The 19,613-nt window shown below is 41.7% G+C and overlaps 2 protein-coding genes across 9 annotated transcripts in view; one reads left to right on the top strand and one right to left on the bottom strand.

The window, feature by feature from the left end:
* The window catches only part of jing (AE binding protein 2 jing), a 90,800-nt gene extending 76,845 nt beyond the window's left edge, over positions 1-13,955 (top strand). Inside the window, exons 2-9 of the mRNA XM_012367894.2 lie at positions 2,271-2,679; positions 4,273-4,571; positions 4,966-5,443; positions 5,599-5,778; positions 5,845-5,986; positions 6,160-6,290; positions 6,381-6,448; positions 6,541-13,955. Coding sequence (XP_012223317.2) covers positions 2,271-2,679; positions 4,273-4,571; positions 4,966-5,443; positions 5,599-5,778; positions 5,845-5,986; positions 6,160-6,290; positions 6,381-6,448; positions 6,541-6,718 — 1,885 coding nt within the window. The 3' untranslated portion in view covers positions 6,719-13,955. The remainder of the gene's footprint in view (positions 1-2,270; positions 2,680-4,272; positions 4,572-4,965; positions 5,444-5,598; positions 5,779-5,844; positions 5,987-6,159; positions 6,291-6,380; positions 6,449-6,540) is intronic.
* Positions 13,956-14,095: 140 nt separating this feature from the next.
* The window catches only part of Prosap (prosap), a 118,979-nt gene continuing 113,461 nt past the window's right edge, over positions 14,096-19,613 (bottom strand). For all 8 annotated transcript variants that reach the window (XM_067353203.1, XM_067353204.1, XM_067353196.1 and 5 more), the window contains one exon: positions 14,096-19,528. In XM_067353203.1, the coding sequence (XP_067209304.1) occupies positions 18,282-19,528 (1,247 nt within the window). In that variant the 3' untranslated portion in view covers positions 14,096-18,281. The remainder of the gene's footprint in view (positions 19,529-19,613) is intronic.

Raw genomic sequence — 19,613 nt, 5'->3', positions numbered from 1 at the left:
ACGTAAAAACTCAAAAGTGGAATATAAATGATAAGAAATCACTAAATCTGCACAAGGCAATTGGAGAAATGATTGCACTAGACAATCAACCATTTTCAATTGTAACAGATATTGGTAAGACTTAATAATACAATTTATTTAATAATGATTTACAATTTATTTATAGTTAGGTAGATATACCTATAAGTTTATAACTTCGCAGGTTTTTAAAAGTTAATGGAATGTGCTGAACCACGTTATAAGATTCCATCTAAAACATATTTTTCTGAAACTGTGATACCAGATATTTATGAGAAATGTAGAATTAAAATTTTAAAAGATATTGAGAATATAAGCAATTGTGCCTTCACTTCTGATATATGGACTTGTAATATTTCTAATGAGAGTTATATAAGCTTTACTATTCATTACATAAATGAAGATTTTCAATTGAAGCATGCAGCATTAAACGTAAAACATTTTCCGGGCAGCCATACAGGGGAAAATATAGCGAAAATAATCACAGAGATGATAGAAGAATGGCATTTAAATGATAAAAATTATATAATAATCAGAGATAGTGGCGCAAATATTAAAAAAGCTACCAAAAATTTAGATATCCAGAATGAATCACATGCTTCATTCATACGCTTCAATTAGTTGTGACTGAGGCTTTAAAGTCACAACGCACCGTCAATGATTTAATAGCTGTAAGTCGCAAAATTGTGACCCATTTTAATCACTCACCAGCAGCTTGCTATAAGTTGAAAGCAATACAAAGAGAACTGAATATGCCAACATTGAAACTAGTCCAAGACGTGCAGACACGATGGAATTCGACATTTTATATGTTGCAAAGGTTATTTGAATTAAAAAGGGCTATTAGTATTTTTACTATAGAAACTGAAGCTATAGTCAACCTATCATCACATCAGTGGTCACTATTAGAAAATTGTTTAAAACTATTACAGCCCTTTGAAGAGATAACCAAAGAAATTAGTTCCTCTGAATCAATCATATCTGAAGTTATTCCTATTGTAGCTTCTCTCAAGAAATATCTTTTAAAAAAAATTTCATTTTTTGGCGTGGGTACGATGAAAGATTCATTAATACAAAATGTTAATAATCGTTTTAATAATATATTATTAAATATAAATTATACACATGCAACTTTCCTTGATCCTCGTTTTAAAACAGCGTTTTTCGATAACGACATGTCGTCTAAGATTAAAATTGAAATTTATCATAAAATGCAAGAAATTTCACAGGAACACGAAATATTGGAAAGTGATGATTTGAATAATAGCGAGAGCAATAACGATATTGATGATGAATCATTGACTACATTCAGAAGAAAAGAGACCATTTGGACATGCTTTTCCGAAATAGCAAACGCAAGTGATGCATCAACTTCTGCATGTGGGAATGCAATTTCTAATAGGAATAGTAGTAATACCGAGAGTAATACTAAGTCCTGTGAAATTGATACTTATTTATCCATGAAATTGATAGAGCGGATTGAATCGCCATTTTTATGGTGGCATGACAACAGAAAAATACTGCTAATTTTATCTAAATTAGCAGAAAAATATTTGTGTATTCCTGCGAACAGCGTATATAGTGAACGTCTCTTTTCCAAAGCTGGAATAGTTTATGAGAAAAAAAGGAATAGATTGCTTCCAGATAACGGCGAAAAACTAATATTTTTGCACCATAATTTACCATTATTAAATTATCAATATTAGTGTAATATTACTGACACTAATAATCCAAATTTGTTGCAATGACTGATTTTTATTTATTAATATTGAAGAATTTCATTTTATTTTTAATTTTCTCAGAATTTATTTTACTGAAACAAAAATACATTATTTTATTGTCTTCTATTGTTTATTTAGGTAATACATGTTTATTTTTTTATTAATAATAAATGCTGTTAAAATTATTCATATTTACATTTTATTTCATTCTATTCCTTAAGAACTTGAACAATTAATTTAAAAAATCACTATTCGGCCAAATAGTTGCTGGTATTCGGCCAAACCGAATATTCAAAAAAAGCAACCGAATAAGCCGAATACCGAATAATGCCGAATATTCGTTACATCCCTATAAATAGTGTTGTACATATTACGTTCTATTACTCACAACTGTGGCAAATGTCTCGATGAGGCTCGATGAACATTAATTCTACAGCTCTTAATATATCTCTGAAAGATTTTGATCTCGAATTTTTTTCGGACGGATTTTCCACCGCACTTCACTAAAACTTTCCTCTCCGCTTGTTACAGTGGCGTCGCAGTCTCGTGCGGAGAATGCAGCAGCAGCGGCACCAGCGATATCACTGAACCAGGCTCACCGTGTAGCACCAGCAGCGATGAAGGGGTAGCAGCGGTACGCGGGACATCCGGTAGCCCGCTGCCGTCCCTACTCAAGCTGGCGCCGTCGTCGCAAACCGGCACCAGGCCCCAGTGGCCCTGGACCCCGCCGTTGGCAGCGACGGCTTGCTCCACCACGACGTACAAAAGGCTGAGGGGCGAGCCTGAAGCCGGCGCCCTTCCGCGCTCCGGCGCCGCCGACCCCACGTCCAGGGGGGCCGGCAAAGCGAATGGGAAGACCGCCGGCGGTCAGCACCACCACGAGTCTCAGGGCAAGATCACGGAGTACTTCAAGACGCAGATCAAGCCGCAACAACCGAAGGTCGGTGCTCGTTTAAGATTGCGAGAGGCGTGTGAAAGCCTAAATTTGCTCAAATTTTCATCGCGGTAACAGAATGTTAGCTTCAATCGACAACACGAAATAATATTTTAGAAAAAGTTGGAGAAGTTTGGAAAATTCTGAACACAGACCTTCATCAAATCATGTTTCTGTGCACAAGTCAACTTTATGTTGGCCAGAAAAATTGCCGATGATATTGTTATATCGTGATGTTCTCGAAAGAGATAATATTCTCGCGCCTTTGCACGAACGAATTTGCGTCAATCGCGAATTTTTGCGAACGCGGATAATAAACAGTGAAAATTCGATTGCCGAATTTTCGGGGATTAATATAATCTTGGACATTCTACCATTTCTGTATAAAATTTATACAGCCTGTGTTGCCGATTTCTTTTTTGCTCAATTTGCTACATAAACTATTAATGCAACTATTTTTGTTTCGCTGCTTTACTTGCTATTGCGACGGATTATTTGTGTTACGTCTTCGTCTAATCTGTGTTCTCAAATTCGCCTCTCTCTCGCGAGCACAATTTGTTCATTATGTCTGGAAATTTCTGGTTAATTTGTGTTGCAAAAATGAGTTGGAAAGAAATTAAGATATTAGAAAGGAATGTTTTAGTCATTTTAGAGACCTGTTCGGTGAAAACGAATTGTCGAGTGTTATAGAAGCATAACTCACAATTTATTTGGGTTTCGGAAGAATGGCTTTGAACTGTTTATTGAGTAGGTAACCATTCACCGACGTACAATAGATCTTGGGTTGTGAGAGAACCGAGTGAAATTCTACGAAGATTTTTCAGACGTTTAAGTTTCAAAAGTGCAAATGGAAGGCAGTTTGCTCTTCATTTAGTTTAAAGTAAATCTCGGTAGAATCTTAATTTAAAAATTGCCGATATCTAAGATATTATGCTATAATATTATTTAATATTAACTCAACAGTGTTTAAAAATAAAAGTTGTATTTTGTAGAAACAAATTAAAATAAAAAAAAAACTGAAACAAGCTGCTTCCTCGATAAAAGCTATATTTGTAACGGAAGTGTTGAAAGATATCGACCCGCTTTACTTCATGCGGACACTTCAGATACTCGCCTTATCAGTGAACTCGCATTTATCGGATATTGAATTAGTCTTTTTTAATAAATCCGCGAGTGGATCGGTTTTTTTCCTATAGGTGGATATTAATTCGTAGAACCTGCTCTCGTCCTATTGATTGACAATTTAATATGGCACAATTTAATATGGTTCGATATTAGGCAAAGAAAATCACACTGCTCGTATCGCGATTGCAAGGAAGAAGTAAGAAAATCTATCGAGTAGCGAGTTAATAAAGAGAAATTTTTACAAATTCTCTATTTGCGATAATTCACATAGATAATATTGAACATGTCATATGCTTGCTATTTACTTCTTACTTTATTTAATATAGACATTGACAAAGCATTTTAGTCTGCATTTCTTTTTATTGAGGAAGATAAATAACTTGCTACTTGACTTACTTCCAGCTTCATTGAAGTATAACAATAAGATAGATAATATTAATGCACCTATCATCGCCGTCATATTTTTGTCGACAGATCAAGAAAACGAGCGAGACAATGTCGGTGCTGGTAGCAAAGAGTTCGTCGGAATTCCGGAGGCCACCCACGGTGCAGAGAAACAAGGGCGGTCTCGCTAAATACTTGGGCACCGTGTCATCGAACCAGAGCCGCGGCACCTCGACGAATGACTGGGAGGTGAGAACGCTGACGTCGCCGTCGGCTGCCGTGAAGAAGCCGCCGTTGGTCATCGTGCCAAGAATCAATGGCAAGATGGATAAGAAGCTGCCGAAACCGCTGCCAAGTCTGCCGATCTCGAACAAGATCTCATCCCTTAGGTATAGATGCCTGGCTCCGATCTCACGAAAACTCTTTACGCATTAACGCTGATCACTTAGAGTTAGTAATTTGCTATTAGACGCACACATCGAGGAAAGTTTGGATCGTTCTACTTTGCGTTCAACAAAACTCATTCCGTTTCGTTCCGTTTCAAGGATAAGTAGCTTAACAGTTTCAAGTATCCCCGAATAGTACACGTAGCGCAATAAGTTATGCTGGTCCTGAAAGAAGATGGCCTTCCAAATCTTCGTGTTACCGGTGTGTGTAGCTCAATTTTGATTTATCACCAAATACAATCCTCCATGTAACATAGATTTGAGTGGAAAGCAAGTGGAAAGCAAGTGGTAAGTAAATTATGTTTCTGATTAATGGCTGCTTTTTTTCATTCAACAGATTAACTTCGGATGCGAGTATCAACGCGGCCAAGTGCAGCTCTCCGCCAGCTGCCGCCGACTCGCTGCTGGGTGAGACTGTGCCGTTGGACTTCAAGGGCTGCATTCTTTCCAAACCGCATGTGAACGAGAACAACAATCTCACGAACAGCTGCGGGAGTATCCTGGGCGCGCTGAGATCGCAGAGCGGCCACGACACTCCCATCTCGAGGCTGTCCTCCTCGCCGTCGAAGGAGGACGATAAGAGCGAGGAGATCCAAACAACACCGGTCGACGAGGATGACGTGGACGAGGAAGACTCCCGGAGTAGCGAATCGAAGCGGTCGCTGTCGCCCATCCTCTCGGCGCCTACCACCATTCGATTTCCGGCGCGAGCGCCCGAAAAAGATAGGTCGCAGGCTACCGATAATGGGATCTGCCGCTGGGACAAGTGCGAGGCCAGTTTTGAGTCTATTAGTGGTCTTCTCGAACATCTACAGGTGCGCAAAAATTCTTTAAGTCTACAGTTTTCGCAGAAAATTTCATCGCTTGACTCTCTCTACTTAAAAAAAAAGAAGAAAAAACGTAATGTTATTAATATGATAATATAAAATCTGAGTTGTGTACAATTTTTTATATTATTTTCTTTTTTCAGGCTGCACATATTAACACGCAAACCGGCGGCGACAATTTTGTTTGTCAGTGGCAGGGATGCAAAGTGCAAGGAAGGACTTCGTGTTCCCGACGATGGCTGGAGAGACACGTTTTGTCTCACGGCGGCAATAAACCCTTCCGATGCATCGTCGACGGCTGCGGTTGTCGATTCAGTTCCCAGGTAATTATCGTTACATATCATTAATTCTGGTCTTCGGAAACTATAATAAATAAAATTTGTTCGCAGACTGCTCTCGAGAGGCATGTAAATGGTCATTTTAATCAGCCGGAAGCGAGCAGCAGCAACGGAAGACGTAGTTGTGAAAGCGGCGGCAAGCTTGTTAGGAGGAATGGCAAGAAGCTTAGATATAGGCGGCAACCTTGGTCTGGTGAGTATCATTTAATCGCGATTATGTAACTTGCATCGTCGATTGTCCTTATCTTTTTGAGCTTGTTTGAAATATTTACGCTACTTACAAGTTTATTCCGTCAAATACAATAAATATATTTTATTTCATTGACAAAAGCGTCATGTTATTAAATATTAACGTATCTCTTACAGCGAGGCTTTTCGATTATTTCGATTCGGGAATAATGGAGGGTCTCCAGCATAGGCTGCAGGAACTAGCGGCATCGAGGACGCAGAGGCAACTAGCTAAGACGCCAGGAAACTCGATGGCACTAACTAGTCAAGTGAGTTACGAGCGTAGAATTATTGCAATCCCGCGCAATCCGCATCGTGAAAATCAGCTGAGACTTACGCCGATAAAATTTATCTTTCAGGTTTTAGCGAAGAGAGTGGAGTTGGACGGAAAGACGAAAGTACTGCTGCGGTGGTATCCCCAAGATATGTAAGTTCCGGTGCAATAATAATCTCTGATCGCGCGACACGTAATATCGCGAAGCCGCGTGACTCACTCTCGCCATTACGTATTTTCCGCAGAGAACCGGACGAATGGGTACTGGAATCCGAAGTACAAAGCACGAAGCACGTGGATATTCGCAAAGCAGCCGCGAGCAGTCCGGATGAGGTGAATTTGGCTCTCTATCCCGCGATAAGCGGCCGCGCGCCACCGACGACGCGAGTGAAGCAGCGCCGGAAACCAGTGAAGAATTCGTGATAATGCCTGCCGATCGGCCGGATACCAGAACAGACCTAACGAACTATCTTACACCTGAGCCAGTGAAGAACAGTGCTATCGCTGGCACAAGCGACACACAGTGTATACGCTTCCTGGTCGGTGAAGACGAAGGTCGCACCGATGCGGCCCGAAACAACCCGAACGTATCGAGAGAGCGGAAATCGCTTAGGAAATAATTCTTCTAATCTAGGAGAACGACCAATCCTTACGAGTGCAGACCGATTAGAAGATAAGAATCGTAAACGTTGAACGGAAATCGTGAAAGATAATAAGTTCAGGATGAACCGAGTAGTACACAGTAGCGATAAGAATTAAAGGGCACAGCAAGAGAAAGGACGGGGGAGGAGGGATACGGTCATTCGTCCCTCCGGCGAGAGCGTTGCTGTTCGTCGTTGTTCATCGATAGATACATCTATCAACGTGCTTATTCTACACTGATCCCTGCCACGAGTACCTCGCACACTTCGCAGCTCGTCGGTCTCGGAAGCGCTAAGTCTGGGCCTCGAAAGTGCCTCACCGTGGATACGTTTTGTTCCGTCTTCTACCGCCGATCAAAATTCCAAGGATGGACGCGCGGTGGGAGCGGTGATAATGTTAGTCGAAAAAAAAAAGCGAAAAGAAGGAAGAAAGCAGCGAAGAGGAGCTTTTTGTGTATTTGTTTGCCAATGGAAACCGAGGGAGCGCACAGACAAAATATTTAAGCGGTAGTTAACAATTTATAAAGAGATAATCACTCTGGTGGCCTTAAGACTCAACAATTAATATCTAACATTGGCTCCTTGGCACTTCCGGGAACTGATAATATCTTTGCGATCTCCGACGATGCCTCGAAGAAAAAAAGGGAGAGAAAGAAGATTCGTCTACCTCGATTTACAACTTGGTAGGAACTCGCGCCGGCTGTCGTCGTTCGATGACACGAAGGAGGACGAGGGAGGAGGAGAGACGGGAAAGGAGGAAGAGGATCGTAGACAGCGCGAAGCGGACGCAGAAGACTGTATCGAGAGACGAAGGAAGATCGCGGGAGGGAGTTAGGCTGTTAGGTGAGAATGAAAGAGTACGAATGAGAGGGAATGTGAACGGAGAGAAAGGGAGATTGAATGGTGTTGCTCCGAACCCGCCGTTATTTCCCTGAATGGGGTTGACAGTCTCCCAGACTCGAGAGCTCGGCACGAACTTGAAAGATTGCGGTATTATCGGACGACACACACGCCACCACCGAGATTTCTATCGAGAACTGATTTCTCTCTTTGTCCCCTTTTTGTTGGAACAGAGAGAGAGAGAGAGAGAGAGAGAGAGAGAGAGAGGCGATGTACAAAACGAAATTAAAGAAGAGAGATAGTAATTTTCAAGGCCCGAGGCACGCCCGAGCGAGCTCTCGCGGAGCGAGCTAACGCGACGTCGAGCTTGCCTCGTTTTATCGCACCGAAAACGTGTTCGATCGCGTGTATTTCATCGCGTTATTTTTATCTTTCTGCTGAGTCTCATGTAGCATGTTGGCGTACGCTCATGCTAAGCTTGAAGAACGCGCGGTCCACTTTGCGATTTGACAAAGAGATTTGACAACGGGAGTAGCTGAACATGCTGCACGATCGCGACCGAGATGAGCTGTTACCCTCAAAAGGGGTAAATTTCGAAGGCTGTGTTACATGTCCCACGGAGTTATCTCGAGGAGAGTGAACAAGATGTGAACGTGCGCCGTGTCGTCGTTTCCGTCGCTCGCACATCGACCATCGCAGTCGCAAGAACGGAACGAGCATCATTTTTTGCGACTGCGAATATTTGTGAGCATTGCGAAACGGCAACGCGGTCGCGCGTATATACATAACGTAGCGAAATAATGATTCGTGTAAATTAAAGCTCGTGAAAGTCGTGTGTGCTGAATGATGCGGGAATGAAAGAGAGTGACGGGTGAGAGATTGGGTGAGAAAATCTGGATGGACGAAAGAGAGGGAGTGCGAGAGATCGAGCGAGTGAGAGATGGTGACGCGCATGGGACACATAGACAAGACAGACAAAGACGGAACGTCATTACATACACACCAGCTAAGAAACACTGCCAATACGATTGTAATTAAGAGTTCTACGATAATTAACCGATAATTAATTATTCTTACTATTATCATAAAGTACGATTGTAAGTGTATAATCGAATAGATCTCTAGTTGACGCGCGGGGGTGAATGCGTAACGAGTCGCGGCTAATTCGTGAACGCGTCGTCGTCGTCGTTGTTATTCACGCCGCCGGGACAAGTGTTTTAAAGAATTTACTTTTACAATTATTTTTTTTTTCTTCTCGAATCCCACCCACGTCAAGGTGTCCCGCGCGTGTACGCGGCGCGCATCGCGAAGTCGCAAGTTGTAAATGTAAATACTTAGTTGAAATTATTGTAACGAAACGGCATATTACACGAATCCTGTACTCGGACTTGCTGCTCGCCGTTCAAGCTGCTCGCGAGTACCGAAGGCTAACTAAAAAAAAAAAAAAAAAAGAAGGTAAATCTCTTTGCATTCGTTGATTTTCGAGCACAGTGTTCCCGCTAGGATGATACGTACACACGGCGGCAAAGGCGGGTGAATTCTTTCTTCCTTCGCAAGAAATCGAGAGATTGACACCGGGAAATGTAAACGCGTTACTGCCAAAATCACGCACTGCCAGCCTCATCGTTTTAACGGCGCGCCTCTAACGTAGTATCTCTCTCTATCGCACGTGCGTACGCGTGCTTTTAACAATCTTGTTCGTCGGCGTTTCCCTTTATACACGTACACGTACACACGGCTTGGCCATCGGGTAGCCACCGAATTAGTTATTCGAATTTACACTCTCCGAGTTGTATCGCCGTTCTTGAAAAAAAAAATCTTTGTTAACAAACACTGGATTAATTTAATTACTGAATGTTCAATTTATGAATTTAAATTTGATTTTCATACACATTAAATGACATTTGCCATGTTTGTTAGCTTAAAGTTAGATGCACTCTCTCGTGCACGTTTAATCTTAAAAAGTGAGTTGCTTAATGATTTCTAAAGATTTAAGATCGGCGATATTCTCCGAGCGCTCACGGATCGCGCACTGCCAGACTTCGTCGAGCACATAAATCAAGGTACTGCCAATGACATACAAAACAGAATGAGTGAAAAGAAGTGCAACGGGCTCTGTTCAACAGTCCAGGTTTTCCGTGCTTTAAATCGATCTGAAACAGCTCCTCAGTGCCATACAAGGTCTCATGAGGAATCATCGCGCATTCATCAGCGCGTATCGCTTCAAATTTCAGTTGCGATGAAATATAGAAATAAGATGTTTAAGAAGTAAGGAATAATATGAATATACATATATAAATATATTATATTAATTTAAATATTGATATATAATGATATTTCATATTGCATTAAGTAACATGATTTGGCAGACATTGTTTTTTAAATATCTGAAAAATTATTTAAATGACGTCCATCGGCATTTTTTTATCGTATTAAAAAATTAATTGAATTTCTATATTTATTCCTTGCTTCTTATATCTTTTTGTTTTAGATTTCATTGCGTCTCGCGACCATTTCATGTTCATCGCTTTCGTTTTTTTTTTGTGGCGCGATCTTTGCGCCGATCGCTATTTCCATCTTTTCACTTTGCCAATTTTCTGTCACAAGATCTCTGCTCGTGCAAAATGTATTGTCGCTGCCAGTGTCGAAATTACGTCGATCGGGTAAGGGACCAATTTTTTAAGTAAATAAAGACTTATCTGCCATTTCTGGCACATTATTTTGTTCAGATAGTAATTATTGCGAAATCTTTATTGGCAAAGGAAACCAATTGGATCGATCGTGTTTCGAAGTTTTACAATTGAGATGCGAGTTTACTTAGATATTAATTTATTTTATTTAGATACTAATTTATGAGATTTATTGAAGAACTAAGAGAGCAGAGGTTCCATTAGATATTAAGTAGTGTATTTTTTTCGTAATAATCCTTATAAGTGCAAAAGTGAAACGATAGAAATGGTCGTCGGTTTTGGATCGCGCTTGATCTCGCGGAATGGAAGAACCGCAACAAATCATAGAAAAAGAGATTAAAAGCACTTCAAAAGTCTTTCCAATTGTATTATGTAGCCCTCGCGGTGTCAATTTAAATTTGAGCAAATCAGCAATACAAAAATCATGCAAAAGTACAAAAAATGAATTAAGTTTTGTGGTAACATTTGAACTCGGTAAAGTACTTTAGCAATCTATAACGATAAGTTTACACTTGATTTGCGAATATGATTAGGTCGCACGTATTATATAATTATGTAATTGGCGAGTTTAATTCCGACTTTAAGTATTGTATCTCTTTGTACGTCATGTACTTTCCTTTTTTGTAATTAATCGTGATTAAGATTTATATGCGTCCAAACGTCACTAGCCAAGGAAACGAAACGACTGCATTTAGTTGAAAGATTTTTTTTTCTCACACTTTTGCGTGGCGGTCGTTCGTCACATTTTTAACGCGTTCGAATCGGCAACGATGAATAAATCTTCCTCTGTAAACGTGAAAGGTGGTAAAAACATATGCGGCTTAGCCGCACGCATGTAACTGTAGCGTCCCACGTTGTTCATATATACCATTGTTCATATCGGCCTGCTATTCAATTCTAAATTATCGATATAGAACTTTTACTAATAATAATAATGCGAAAAAAGAGACGGAAGGCTGAAAGAGAAGTGGGGGCATACGTAAAAGCAATGTAAACGATTTGTATACGCTTTTCTAGTGCACGAAGAGTGATCCGAAACGGAAATCACCCCCATTTCCATAATTTCTGGTGTTCTTTTTTTTATACATATTCGTGCGTTTTTTGTTTTTGTAGAATTAAACTTGAATCCACGCGATGCTGCGTAATGCACTAAATGATAAATGGATGTACGTTTAAAGAAAATGCTGTAAAATGTTCTGTAAGCTAATTAGGTCTGTATTAGAAAAGGAAGGAAACAAGAAAAAAATATAGCGAAGCGAAATACACGGATTCTTTTTTTTTCTATCGCATTTTTGGAAAGAACTTTGCTATATACATACACACATACATCTACACACACACAAATAGATTATACTCCGTAGATTTACTTCTTCTTTTTGACGGTGCGTGCGAGAACGAAAGAAAGAGAACAAGGGAGAGAGAAAGAGAGAGAGAGAGAAACTAGCGATAATTAATAAAGAAATGATAGGTGTGAAAGCGGAAGAGAAAATGAGGGGAAAAGAATAATGTGTGTGTGTGTGTGTGTAAGAATGCGAGAAAAGCATGGAGAGGTACAGGAATTCTGTGGTTATCGTATTTTTGCAAAAAGAAGAAAGCACAGACAAAAGGAATACGAAAAAATGTTTCACCTGTGAGATTCTCTCTATTGATCTATCATGACTCAAGCTTGTATTTTACTGAATAGTTGTATTAATATTACAAAATTAAAAGATTCTTTTCAAAACACAAGTCCACGCGAAAGTTGAAGAAACATGTGCCGCAATAACATGCCAAAATTCAACCAAAAACGAAAATGTTTAAGCTTTGAACGATTACGAGTCATCAATTACAATTCAATGCATCCAAACTTTCTCTTTTTCGAGATACGAGAAAGAAAATGTAAAATGTGCATCAGTTCAAAATTGTGCAAAATTGCACATAAATAAAACTTTCGCGTGAATTTACATCGTGTAAAAATTGAGAGAACATATTTCTATGAAACACACGTAAACTCGAGGATCTCACAAGGTATTGACAAGAAGAAACGAGTGAGAATTGCACGTTGCAACGTGTGTTTAAGAGCTTGGCGCGGTTTCTCAGTTTTCATCAGTCTCAGTCGTTGGCGTACGAAATCAATCGTAAGAGCGTGTCGGTAGAAGTTACAAGGCTTGTAAATGTATAAAGGAAAATAGCAACCGGTCGACCACGGTCGCGTCAGACATTATTTTGGGCGCACGGCGGGGTAAGAGTTCGAGAATACAATTTTCGACAGATTTCTCGCCGCGCCTCGAAATTGTAAATAATTGAATGTAACGCGATATACAAAGACTCCCCGAGATATGTGCATAAGTATATATATAGCTTATTACAGATATAGTGTTTGCATTTATTATAAATTCTATGTAAAAGCGTGACGAGAGAATCCAAGCGATCGCGACGAGGGCCGCTTAAATCCACCTCTTAGCGAAACGTTAATTTGCGTTAATCAGTATTATAAGTACATTTCTGTTGATTCCTTCCAAAGAATTCTATAAACTCGCGCATATTTTTATTATTATTATTTAACGCGTCAAACTTATTAAGTCGATGAATTTTTTTTTTTTATAATTCCCTATATAGTGATAGAAAAAGGAATATCATTACGACGGACGTGTCCCCATCGTGTTTTGTATTGTGTTACTGGATCCTTCGATGATTGATGATCTAATTTCGATCGTGACCCCGCGAGATCGCTTCAGTTAGACAAGTGCTTGTATTTGTATAAAAGTAGGAAAATATATTGCATAATTTAAAATAATATGGTTTATAGCGTGTAGAGAGAAACTCGAAGTGCGCGCGCGACGATGAAAACTGGCAAGCCTACCCATCGATTTAATTTCTAAGTTATCTCGCGAGCCCTTCATAGATACTTTCGCACGGGAAAAGGGAAATGATTTTTTCTCTCGCTATGAACGAAACGACGAGAATCAAACACGACCGATCGCAGAATATATCAGTCCGGATCCGGCCAAAACGATCTCAAGACTTCTCGTCGCTTCGTCAAGATATCGATATAGCGTTTCTCATATCCGACAAGACTCGACAAGACTCAATATCGCGTGACGAAAAAAAAAAAAAAAGCGGAAGACGCGGTAGAAAAGAAGTACGGTTGTTTCGCACTGCCAAATAATAATAAAAAGAAAAGACAACCTGCGTTCATTGTGTGGATCGACCGATCGTTAAAAGCACCGCCGGTGTTCATTAATCCACATAGTGGTTCTACGAGAAAAAAAGAAAAGAAATGCGAAATAATAGCTAAGAGAGAAATGCGCGCGGGCGGGAGCTTTTTCCGAAGCCCGAGCGCACGAGCGAATGAAAGGTGAATAAGAGAGAAATATCCGAGCGTCGAACAGTGCTTTGTCTTTTTGGATACTTTCATGTACAAACACGAATGATGGTTTATAGCTCAAGAACATTAAAGAGATAGATATTGTAAGAGAATAATAATAATTTCACGGTTACGATATCGTACCCTCGTTGTTTTACTTTAATACCTTCCACTCTCGATGCGCTGAAAAGAAATGAAAAACAGACTCTTGAATATGTTAAAATTCGTGTCCTTGTTAAGGAAATTTATCAAATTTTCAATTATCGAATAAAAATGGATGAAATTTTTCATTTGTAATAAACTCGCAAAACAACTTTATTTAAAAAAGGGGGAAACGGGTAAGGAGATAAATATAATTAAATACAATATATGTGCCTTTCGGTGCGAGGGTGAAGATAAAACTTCAGGCGCATTTAGTTGAACATGATCGATTATTATTCATCGTCGAAACATTGCACGTACTTTGCAATTTACAATACAATACCTATAATACAAAATACTAATAGTAATTATACCTAATAATAATACTAATGATAGTGATAACTAAAATATGAAAAATGACGGGAGGGAGGGAGGGAGGATTGGGTGGACAAGAAGGGAGCGCGAGATTAAACGCAGGAGTGCTAGAAGATAATAAAGAGTGGTTTCAAAAATTCAGTCGGTCGCAGTACGATCATCGAGTCACTTCTCGATGACTCTCCTTGGCACTCGCCGTTCTCACATTAGAGCGTGTTCTACAGGATGATTCAAGAAACGCGTGTACGAGTAACAGTTTTTTTAATTTTTCTGAAGTCGCCTCCAGTCTTACCGAAAAAACTTGATCAGAAAATTATTCAATCGTCAACATAAAAGATACTTAAAACATTTCGACGTCTGTAATGTCTGTAAAATCGATGATTTCAGTCTTCTCTTTACAAATTTATTCGCATTTAATCGATCGCAATTTTATAACGACGATACTCAATATCAAAGATAAAAATTGACAATCCGAAATTCGAATAAAACTGTGACCGAAAAGAATCCCTCGTCTCGTTACTGTACACATCTTTTTTGGTACACTCTGTATACACGCCACGTTCCCCGAGAGGCGCGAATTAATCGGTAACGGGAGTTTATCCCGGTGCGCGAGAGAGAAGAGGATTCCCAGAAGGAATTAACTAATCCGGCGGAGCTGTTAAAAATTGCGAAACATACAAGTCGCGGCGTGTTTTAATCCTTTCGCGTTGAAAGCAATCACGCAACTCGCGCGTGAATCGGTAATTTTAACGGTATTTCCACTGCGGAGAGAACGACATGCCGCCGTTTCTTTCCCTCCTCCGAATTTTCCGCGGCCGCGGCCGATTAATCCTCGTTACGCGAGGAACAGCCTGTATATATACATATACTATACATATATAAATACTTTACTGGTAGATTTTAACAAGAAAGTTGGATTCGCGCGCGCATACACTGTGGCCGACGATCTCTGGATTCCACGTCAAGATGACACATTCCGCCGCATGTCCGCGATCGCGAGATTGCTCGTCGCGACCGCCGATCACCGAGATCGCCGATCTCACGCTCTCGATCAATGCGGAGCGGCGCGGAGAGGGGAAACGAGGGATACGCGGGAAGGAAACAGGGATGGAGGGAACAACTAGATTACAAAGTATGTCCTCTTACGTGATGTACGCAACGTTAACTCTCTTTCTCGTAAATTTTGATATATTATATAAGACTACTATATTACTTTTGGCAGGAATGTCGTAATTATATAATATCGCGGCGACGAGGCGCGCATTCGGTGCACGTAGTCGAGGTGGTGCACGCGCTTCGCGTCGGACGCCACGTGGCCGCGCGTGCCACATTGCACGGTGAAAAAAAAAAAATAAAGCCTCGCCTCTCGACCGATCTCTCTGTTTGCTGTTGTGTGTTGTACGAGCCGTCGTGATGCCACACACGTAGCTGTGATGTATTGCTTTTTGCTGACCTGCGAAAGTTCACGGAATTATCTCGCGAATATTGCACAACCCGATGAATGTTCCGTGATAATTCTTAACATTTATTGAATATGCAAATATTTTAGTTTTCGAGTTCCACAACTACCACTATCATTATTTAATGCTAGATGAACACTTTATATAAAAATTACTATTATAAATAATTTTAAAGTTATTATATATAAATTATATATAAATCGTAGAAACATTATACACACACACACATTATGATCTAAAAAGAGAACTCAAAAAATAAATGTATGAAATGTAACGCAAACTCGTTAGATGCATTTTTTCTCATATTTTCTCAATTCAGTTTTTAAGTTCTTTTTAGATCTTTCAATTGTTTAATTGTTTTAAAATCTTATAAAAATTATTTATAATAATTTGCTTTTATATAAAATATACATATATTCATACAGCAGTAAATAGCGGTGATATTGATTAGTACTCTCAAATTTAAATATCTCGCGAGCGACTTTTACATTCAAAGGATGTTTGAGAGTAAACTCCATACTTATGATTTTGATGTTTATTTAAAAAAACCGACGTTGGGGAATATATATATATATATATATATATATATATCTGAGGGTGATTTGGAAACGAATACAGTTGATTCGATTTCTTTCTTTCGTATGTTAAAAATCACGCGGCGACTCACTTGTGCTCGCACATGCATTACGCACGAAACGCAGGTTCTTTTTCTCTCCTAAAGTTCGCGAAGGCGCTGAAACGACGATCAGGAGGATTCGATCGCTTATAGATCTACCATAGTGAATGCGGTAAAACGTAATAATGAGATGACGATCGCTCGTAATTATAGAGATACTCGAGGATACATTTGCAACGTTACTCAATATATAATATATATACAATATGTAGCACTGTCGCCGAGAGCCGCGAGATCCTTCGTTGCATCCGGACGCGCGGGTTACAGTTGCATCTGCATGGCGATACACGTAACGCGTATGTACAACGGGTAGTTAATTAACTCGCGGAAGGGATTTCTGAATCGCGAACTTGCACGGGAGTTTGAGAATCCGACTGAATGATCGGCGAGTTTATCGGTTTTGCGGGGCCGCGGCGATTCTCCAACTCGCTCGGCAAGAACGCGCGGACGCGCAAAAAGTCCAACGTCTCCCGGCTCAACGGAGCTTCTCGCGCGAATGGAAGGAGTACGATTTACTTTACACAGACTGGAGTAGTGATGGTGCGTTATAACGAAGTATAGTGCTGCACATCTTCGTGAAATGCGACTGCGCTTTATCGTTTAGTGGAGCGCCGTAATCGCCGTAATAATTATAATAACAATGCTAATAATATATAATATTAATAATATAATAATAATAAAATAATAATACTAATATTAATAATATTTGCAATTACAAACTAGGAAGAATCTCTAATGACTTTGCGAGTAGAGCTTTGTGATTAGGCGTTTGAGCAGTGTCTAGACACGAGAGAGAGAACGCTAGTCGGAAACTGAAGAAAAACCGCGCGTGTTCGATCGACAACGAATCGGTTACGTGATTTCCTCGCGTCAAATGTCAAGTGAAGTCATCTCCATCTCCATGTTTCGTCGGCAAAAGGGGGGGGATCGAGAGTGAGCGAGACTGCCGCAGTGCTCTTGTTTAAAATTGATTTAGAAACGACTTAGTAAAATTACCTCGACAGTTCCTGCGTCAGCTACTGTTCGGAGGACGAAGAGCGTCGTGTCGTGTAAAAGTATTAAAACACACCTCGTAGTTCGATAGAAACATGAAAAACAAACCGATATGCATCGCACATTCACGACTCACGCACGCGTACACACGCATCAAACGTATCAATTTCTTTTTCTTCTTCCTTCTCCTTCTCGCTCGCTTCTACCTTTCTCCGACACGTCTCGTCGACGTGCGGATCCTCGCTCTTTTTTGCGCCCTTAGGCCGCTCTCTCTCTCTCTCTCTCTCTCTCTCTCTCTCTCTCTCTCTCTCTCTCTCTCTCTCTCTCTCTCTCCGTCTCTCTCTCTACGACGCAGCGAATCGGTTTGCGGATCTGTCGGCGACTCACTCACGGATAGGGTTGTGATGGACGACTATGATCGATCGTGCGCTCGTGTGCGACAAACCAACCCTTTATTGCGGTGCGATCGGACGCGTACGCTCACACTCGTAAACTTACTCGATAAAAACGCGTTCGAATACCTCTTCGATTACATTCCTACTCGACTCTTAGACGCTCGCGATTAGAATACGATTTACTCTTGGCAAAAAGTCGTTCAAGCGACCGCGCTCTTATATATACGACAAATTGTCAATCCTTCGCGGGATCGACTATCGATAGTTTAAAAATTTAATACGCTCATCGCGCGGCGATCACTACCGAAAGAAGGCGGAAAGCCTCTAAATATATTGACTCTGAAATCGCAATCTCTACAGTTACGTGTTTGCAAACTCTCTCGTCTGTTCTCTCCGAGAAACAATACGCGAGCGAAATCATCCGGTTTCTTACTGCAACCGTCCGCCCGACGCCTTCACTTGGTTCCCGGCAACCTTGGGAATCGCGCCGATTATCTTGACGCGGTTCTGCGCAGCGGCTTGCTGCTGCTGCTGCTGCTGCTGCTGCTGCTGCTGCTTGTTGTCGCAGAACTGCGGCGGCGGCGCGAACACCACCACTTCCTGATCCTGGCCGCCGGCGGCGGATGGACCGGCGTTGAACTCCGGCGGGGGAGGTACGAACAAATCGTTGTTTTGCTCCTCGGCGTCGGCTTCGATCGGCGGCGGCAGCTGCGCCAGGCTGACTGCGTGCCTGGTGAGCAGTCCGCTGCCGCCGTAGCCCGGCCGTTTCGTCTGACTGGCCTCCTTTTCAACCGGACTGACGCCGGTGAGCAGTGACGCGCCTCCCGACGGCAAGTGCTGATTGCTCTCTTGATTCGCCAGATTCCGCATGGCGGTGTCGTCGAAGCCCATCGGCGGGCCCACCGGCACGTCCTGGTCCGAGCTGACGCCGCTCGAGCTGTTGTCACCGTCCTCGGCGAGCGACTGTTGCGTCTGTAGCAGAAAATCATTCGGATGACTCTTGGAGGATTTGAGTTGCGTGCGTACTTTCTGGATCTCCTCGACGCTGAACGAGTGCGGCAGCGAGCCGCTGCCGGACGAGCTCGAGCCGGATGTATTCGAATTGCCGGACGTCTCCCGAGTCGCTTCCAGTTTTTCTCGCGCCGCCGCCTTCTCCAGCTCCTTCGCGATCTCCGATTCGCCGTCCTCGTCCGACTCGTCCTCGTCGTCGTTCTCCGATTCCGACAGACTGTAATCTGGCTCGGGGATCGGCGGCGCCGAGGAGGGCGGCGCGAATGTTCCGTTCGCGCCGGACGCGATCGACGAGAGATTCGTGATGGACGAGCTGGTGGTGACGACGGTCTTCTTCTTTCTCTCGCGAATACCGGCTATGCTGTGGCTCCTGTTGGTCTTCAACGGTTGCGCGTACTGATTGTTACCGTTTCCGTTGTTCATATTGCCGATGCTGGTGTTCAACGATTGCTGACTGCCAGTCGTGCCGGGCTTGAACGTCGTGCTGCTCGGTGTGTTGCGCAAGCTGTGGGACTTCCTGAGATGCGGGCGATTCGCCGGTAGACTGCGCGAACGGTAGCCGACGGTCTTCATGTCCTCCGGCGAGGCGTACAGCTTCGCGCTGTTCGACGGCCGGAAGCTCGACATCACTCCGTAGGCACCCTCCACCGTTGCCGCCGCGAGTTCTGTGTGTAACGGATATATTCGAGACTCTTGAAGTAGGGTAGTCGAAATAATAAAAACGATCATAATTCTTCAAAGTGTAATCAA

This window comes from Linepithema humile, chromosome 1, assembly GCF_040581485.1.
Source record: "Linepithema humile isolate Giens D197 chromosome 1, Lhum_UNIL_v1.0, whole genome shotgun sequence".
NCBI classification, from domain to species: Eukaryota; Metazoa; Arthropoda; class Insecta; order Hymenoptera; family Formicidae; genus Linepithema; species Linepithema humile.
This window is presented reverse-complemented; position numbering and strand designations above follow the sequence as displayed.